Here is a 7500-nt window from a genome sequence, read left to right as displayed (position 1 = left end):
GTTGTCTTTGTGATGTAGCCGTTATGTGACAGTGCATCATTTTAGCCTGCTGTTGTTATTGACAACCAGGCCCAAAATGCAACACGACTCAACACAGTTGGAGTGCCTAAAATTAATTTCATCTTCAGTACCAAATATTAAGTTTATACCTGTTCGTGTTGTACTATTAAAATTAAAATACTGTACCTAAAGTATGCTAGTGTGTGAAGGAGTACAACTACTCTCTGTTGCTGCAACTCTGTGTGATTTTTCTGGGTGGAACGTCCATCAACTCGTGTGATTGAACTCAAGAGTATATCATAAAGGTGTGGGCAGTGTGTTTGACAAAATGATTTCAACTCATCTGATTGGTACAGAGAGTGACCTCCAGTGTTGTAATGGCGGTGGAGGGCTAGCTGGAATTTTTCCACCAGCTCTGCGAAGTTATCTAGAGAATGAGAGTTATCATTAGACCGAAGTTTACTTGCTACAAAAACAATGCAAACAATTTTCATAGCACAGAACTTGTAGTTCACAAGAATGTTACCTGATTGTGTTTTACATTCTGATTTGTTATTGTCCTCTGTTCTTGACGATGTGTGCTTCTACAAGAGATGTTAGTTTATTAAATATTGTTCTTGGACATTTTTTGGATATATTGAGGTACTTGTGTGATGGGAGCACATACCATGATTGTTTTTGATGGTGATGTTTGTGATCCACAGTCCTGAACTTCATTGGTACTCTATATTGTTAAAGTAGAACAAACTGAGTTTTGATGCACAGTGAAACTTAAACATCATTGAAACTATGGCATGAAAAAAAATGTATATAAATATATATATACACACTAACACATATCAAGGGATTTGTTCACTATATGCAGAGTATCTACTGCTTTGGTATATGAAATTATTTTTTAAATGCAGGCAAATGTTTGTTCTCTCCCCCGCCCTCCTTATCTCTCTCTCTTCCTATGAAAAAAGATATTGGTGATATATTACATAGAACTATATTATATTGAGAGAGACTTAGAGAATTACTTTTAGCTTTAACTTTTTTTATAAGACGACAGTAACGGCAAAGATGCTGTGGATAAAATAACCTAATGGCTACCACCTACCCTTTTTCTCGTCTTTGGTCTTTTATATTCGTCCTTCTGCGAGAATATTTTATCAGCATTTCGTCGGCAACTGGTGCACCACTTTGTACCTGGACGATAGGATGGCATGTTTTTTCTTCCTTCTTCGTCGAAAACTCTGTAAAGTCTCTCAGGTATGGGGGTACCACTCAAAGTTGCCGAATGAGTAGGTAATGGGCACGAACAGATGTTGTTACTTGTTCTTAATTGATGCCAATGAAACGCGCACACAAAATTTAAAAGTTCAACCTCCGCCACTCGAGCCATCTCGGTACTAAGGCTAATAATTCTGCCACTACAAACGTTCTTCTCCCGAGTTTTACTGCTCAGGCAACAGGTCTTTTCATCCGGAAATTTGCCTCTAGAGAGGCCGACGACGACAACTACCACGATAAAAACACAAGTCTTCATGTTTTGCTACGAACGCGTAAACTCGATAAGAAAATTCACTATTGTTGCAGAGATAGTTTTTTTGTTGAAAAAGATATATGAAAGAGACGTCCCTTTAAGAGCTGTGGTTAAAGTAAAAACCTTAGCTGTTTTGTCTCCACCTTATCCCCGCTAATTGAAAACAAATACCGCGAAATTTAAATCTGCCGCCATTTTGACGCTTACTTGTTTCTATGGAAATGATACAACCCATTCCCACGCGCGCCAAACTCGCACGCGCGTGGCTTGAACATGCGCACTCATTTGACCGCTGTGTTTGTCTAAGGTTGAATCATGTCACTGGCGTGTATCTTTGTGGCGAATGCGGATTATCTGACCTGAATTGTCGTTGCCCTTTCTTCCGGATTCCGTCGATGTTTACTGGGTTTATTTGGTGGAATGCGTGCCATTTCACCCGCACAAATGTTAAGGAATCGCAAAGATCCAATTTTGGTCGTCCAACAAGGGAAAAAGAGAGGAAGAGCACATGCATTGATCGCCCGCGCGAAAAACAAACCGATAATTCAAACCGATCTCGTTCCCAGAGTCTTTGCGGCGGGGTAATTCATAATGGCGGACAAAGTTGTTGAATCATGTAATTATTGTGAAATGTCCACAACTTCTCTTTGTGCCAACATCCAATCACAACCCGTTGCGAGCCCAGTGCGATTCCTGAGGCGCTTTCATTTTGGGTGGAAAAACCGGGGAGAATTTTCTGCTTAAAGGTGCAGAGCAAATTTCCTCAATCAAAATATGGAACAGGGGAAAGTGTGTTCCTTTTGAGATTTCCTTTTCTGTTTTTCTCAAGAGACTGGATACTAACATTTAGAATAACAAATATGGCTGCCGGATTTTCGATCATTACTTCACAAGAAGTAATTCTCACCTGCAGCTACGGGCTATGAAAGCACCCACGTTAATTGACTGAAACCCGCACAATTAATTTGGGCAGCTAAACACCAATGCTTTTTTTTTTCTTTTTTCAAGGAGCATGGTAAAGTCTGCTTACTAGCCTACATTACTTTCTCAATCTTATTCTGTGCTGGGACTCCTATATCACAAAGGCCTTGATTTACGGCGAACTTTTGATAAACCGAACTCAGTGCAACATGCAGGGCTAATTCAACAGTTTCCCACATAATTTAATTAGGTAATAACAGAAACCCATAAGAGTTGAAACGTGTAACGCGCGTTCACAGCTTCTGAATATTCAACGCAAACTGATTGGTTGAATGTTTCAGTGCTAAGTACCATATTTGGAAACCCCTCGCTCTTGTTGTTCCAAATATGGTACTTAGCAAGTTGAATATTCAGAAGCTTGTTTCGCAGCACGCAAGGGGCCGTTACACGTTTCAACCCTTATGGGTTTCTGATGATAAATATTCTACACTCAAAATCATCGTGAACAGGGCACACAGATCCAAAACCATTTGGTAACTTAGACAGGACACGCATGATGATAGAGCGCAATTTACAGACATTTTATGAGACATGACCAAAGGGCGTGAAATCTTTGTAAATTCTCGATTTATAGACATTTTTGCAAGATTTTATAAAGTCTGTAAATTTCAAGTATTTCCTCTTGTTGTAGCTCCAATAATTTATAAACATTTTACAGACATTTTATAGAGCTTTACTCAACAAAACTCTGTAAAATATCTGTAAAATAAATTTACAAAGATTTTATATTTATGGGGTTAAGTGTTAAAGTCTGTAAATTTATTATTTACAGACATTTTATGAAGTATGTAAATGGTCCAAATTTTCCAGTGTTTATCAGTGACCGTTTATATCTCGCGTCAACGTGGCTGTGATAATGTAACAACAGTCCGGTGTCAGTTGGTTTTCGGTACACCGTTGTGTTCAGGTAGCATCCATTCCTGATTACGTTCATTCCAAGAAAGGGTAGTCTGCCATTTTCTTCGAGCTCCATTGTGAAATCAATAGAAGGGTGACTGTTGTTTAGTGTCGTTAAGAAATCTATAGCTGCTTCAACATCAGGCATTGCGCTAAGGGTGTCATCAACATAGCGCTTGTAAAAGGCGGGCACCACCGAAAGCAATGCTGAGAGCAATAAGTCAACTTAAGAAGAGGGATGACATTGTTATCACAAAGCCGGATAAAGGCTCAGGCGTGGTTATAATGGATAAATCTGACTACGTACGTCTGTTGAAAGAATCATCCATTAATGACGAAGAAAAATTTGCACCAGTAAGCCTTGAGAGACCAAGAACACGAGGTAGACCTCCGAAATTTTACCATCCATTACTCCAAAAGGAGAAGGAGTTAACGTCGACTGTACAAAAGATCCTACCCAAAAACATCGCCGACTCAGTAGTCCAAAAGGGTTCCAGGCTCGCACATCTGTACGGTCTTCCTAAAACCCACAAGAAGAAGTTAGCCATGCGTCCCATCTTATCTGCCACAGGAACATACAATTATAAACTTGCCAAGTGGCTGGACGAAAAGCTAAAGCCCTTGTCCGTCAACGACCATACCGTCGGTGACATTTTTGTTTTTGCTGACGAACTCCGTGAAATGAAAATCAAAGAGCATGATGTTTTGGTGTCGTATGATGTGTCATCACTCTTTACTAATGTTCCTGTGGACGAAACCATTGAGAGTATTGCAAAGAGAGCCTTTGAGAACGACTGGTTCAACAAAGAACACGATCTTAATATCACGAAGCAGGCCCTGATAGAACTGTTAAGAATCGCCACCAAAAATCAGCTTTTCCAGTTTGAAGGAAACTTGTACGAACAAGTGGACGGTGTGGCAATGGGCTCGCCGCTGGGGCCTCTCATGGCAAACGCCTTCATGTGTAACATCGAGAAACAGCTGGAAACAGAAAACAAGATGCCCGCCTTTTACAAGCGCTATGTTGATGACACCCTTAGCGCAATGCCTGATGTTGAAGCAGCTATAGATTTCTTAACGACACTAAACAACAGTCACCCTTCTATTGATTTCACAATGGAGCTCGAAGAAAATGGCAGACTACCCTTTCTTGGAATGAACGTAATCAGGAATGGATGCTACCTGAACACAACGGTGTACCGAAAACCAACTGACACCGGACTGTTGTTACATTATCACAGCCACGTTGACGCGAGATATAAACGGTCACTGATAAATACCATGCTTAACCGTGCGTTTAAGTTCTCGTCTACATGGAAGGCCTTTCACGAGGAATGTGAGCGCCTCAAAGAGATCTTTTCCCGTCTGTGTTATCCTGAAGATCATGTGCAGTCCACCATCCGCCTTTTCGTTGATTCAAAAGTTTCCGAGGAATCACGCACCCACGTTGATGAGAAGCGTGGGGACCCAATCAGAGTCGTGTTGCCCTTCAAGGACCAAAAATCTGCGAACGCCGTACGGAGACAACTTGCCGACCTAAGCCGTAAGATCAGTGCGGATATTACCCCTGTCTACACGAGCAAAAAGATCAAAGAAGAGATCCGGGTCCGTGAAGAGAAGCCACCCCTTGTAAACCAACACTGCGTTGTGTACCAATTCAAGTGTGGCCTGTGCGACGCAGGTTATGTCGGATATACCTGCCGGCACCTTCACCAGCGCATTGAAGAGCACAAAGGGGCAACCATCGGCTAACATCTGAGAGAGAAACATGCATTGGAACCTAACAACATCGCAAAGAGTTTTAGAATTCTGAGAAAGTGCCAGAACAAGTTTGATTGTCTTGTTTTTGAGATGTTTTTTATAAAAGAACTGAAACCATCGCTAAACAAACAGTGTGACTCTGTCCGCGCCAAATTATTTGTTTAGAACAGTTCTTGTAATTATTATTATTTTTTTATTTTTTGTTTTTTGTCTATTGTTTTCTCTAGCTACCGTTCATTGCTCCATATATTTTTAGCACTTTTTACACTTTTGTACATATTTTTATCACATTTCGGCGCTCGCCGCATTTTTATCTAGTTTTTACATATTTATGCTAATTCTTAAAACTTTTATTCTCACTTGAAAATGACCTCCGAGGGGTCGAAACGTCGTGACTTTTTATCGTTAGTTTTTATTACAAAATCTATATCTAAAAGACTTCTGATAAAGAACAAGTTGCGGATTCAAAAATATCCGGATACGTGTGGCCGGGGCCTTAATCAACGAAGACAAAGCAAGGTAACCAAAGAGGTCAAATTAACAAAAAAGAGGTCAAATTAACAACAACGAAAAAAAAAGAGACGAAAAGGGAGATAAACAAAAGAAAGCACTTGAGAATTTATTTATTTTTTCAAGCTTTACATTTTAAACAAACAATATATTATAACCAGGGGTAATATGGAAGATGAACTAACCTTTTTCTGGCTTAGGCGATAACTTCATTTCCGAACAATTGCATTGCCGGAAGGCAACCTCAAAACCAGCCTCTCTATTCCCTTCCACTACTTGTCTCGAGGATGACGACAAGGAAAGGAAAGCGAGAGAGCCTGTGTTCCAACTTCGTTCCCACGACCTTTCCTTTCGCTTTGGGACATGCGTAACATGATTATCGACAATTCCTAATTTTCTTTGGATTGACTTTTATTGTCAATTTAGATTACTCTGTCCCAGGACTTGTGGTAGCAGGTAAAAAGAAAAACAGTAGAAGTTGCAATCCTGGACAGGATTTGAACTCGGAGCACCCACTTTGAAGGAACTGTTTTTATCCACTTAACCACTAAAGATCAACTGACTGGTAAGTGTGCCGCTTATTTACCAAAACTAATTGGCATATAAATAAAATCATTGCTGAATGATTGTCAAGTCTACGGCTTGATTTTAAAATGGCTAGCTTTCTCTTTAGGTTTGGTAACCGACATTTTCTCCTGTTTAAACTTGTTTCTCAGCGGGTGATAATACACGTTTACAGCTGCATTCGGAAGAAAAAATGTTGGTATATAAAAAAAATTAATGTTCTGGCAGTTAGCGATGTGGTAAAGTAAGTAAGTAGTAGTAAAGTAAAGTCTTTATTTCATGGGGTGGGCACGTAATAGCCTGAGCTAATAAACTTGTGGCCCTCTAAAGAATAAAATAACAACAAATATACTAAGCTATAAAAATACAACGAATACAAATACTATATAATCTACTAAACTATTTAAAAGATAAAATGTAGCATTATAATCATGTCGCAATTCATCAAGTAACCTCAATAGAAAAATGATCAAGATTCTGCTGTTGTTTAAAAAACTCACCGTGGTAGTCAAGTGGTTAAGTGAAAGGGTTATTAATCGAACATTTTCATGTTCGAGTCCTGCAAGTTGAAGCATGGGGGTTCGAAATTTAATAATAGATATTCATTTCCCATAATCCCTACCAAGCGCTAAGCACCTCGGCAAATCTTTTCAAATGCAAATTAATTTGCCCGCATTAGCCTCCAATTCATGCTAGATCCAGTCCAACCGTTAGAATACGAAACTGGCCTATTGACGATAGTAGTCAATTTAGAGAAAATTAGGAATTGTCGATAATCGTCATTTCAGAGGTAGGGCATGCGTTGAAATGCAAAGGAAATGGTCGTGGGACCGAGGTTGTCGGGAAGGCCACATTAACCGGAACACTTTACTTACTATCATCGGCAGTCTTGAACGTGAAGTTAGCTTCTTTGCCATCCCCAGCATTGGTATACGCAAGAATTTTGCCATGATACTTGGTAGCTTTATCCAGATTTAAAAGCATCACTGTTCTAGCTGGTGGAACTGTCGTTTTCTCTTGCTTAGTGCCGTTAACCAGTCTTTCGTACGAGATGCGGTATCCTCGAATGATACCGTTGTGGAACTCGTTTGGGATTGGCCTCCAGTGTAACCTCACGGAAATTGAGTCCAGCACCTCTGGTTCAGCTATTTCCGGCGGCTTACTGGGAACTAAAGAATAACAGAAATTACGTACACGGTAAAGAAGGCAAACTTTCAGGTGAAAAACCACACGGGAAAATGAGGAACTTTAATTCCCAA

The 7500-nt window shown here is 40.0% G+C and overlaps 2 protein-coding genes and 1 pseudogene across 16 annotated transcripts in view; 2 read left to right on the top strand and 1 right to left on the bottom strand.

Annotated features, from left to right (window-relative positions):
• LOC138049966 (uncharacterized) overlaps positions 1–620 on the top strand; it is a 4173-nt gene extending 3553 nt beyond the window's left edge. For all 12 annotated transcript variants that reach the window (XR_011132505.1, XR_011132501.1, XR_011132502.1 and 9 more), the window contains one exon: positions 1–620. This exon is cut by the window's left edge. The gene's annotated coding sequence lies outside the window, so the exon portion shown is untranslated.
• LOC138049968 (protein sidekick-2-like) overlaps positions 1–7500 on the bottom strand; it is a 155658-nt gene that overhangs the window by 61665 nt on the left and 86493 nt on the right. For all 4 annotated transcript variants that reach the window (XM_068896454.1, XM_068896456.1, XM_068896453.1 and 1 more), the window contains one exon: positions 7117–7410. In XM_068896454.1, the coding sequence (XP_068752555.1) occupies positions 7117–7410 (294 nt within the window). The remainder of the gene's footprint in view (positions 1–7116; positions 7411–7500) is intronic.
• On the top strand, positions 3333–5332 carry LOC138048881 (uncharacterized; annotated as a pseudogene).

This window comes from Montipora capricornis, chromosome 5 (assembly GCF_036669925.1).
Source record: "Montipora capricornis isolate CH-2021 chromosome 5, ASM3666992v2, whole genome shotgun sequence".
NCBI lineage: Eukaryota > Metazoa > Cnidaria > Anthozoa > Scleractinia > Acroporidae > Montipora > Montipora capricornis.
This window is presented reverse-complemented; position numbering and strand designations above follow the sequence as displayed.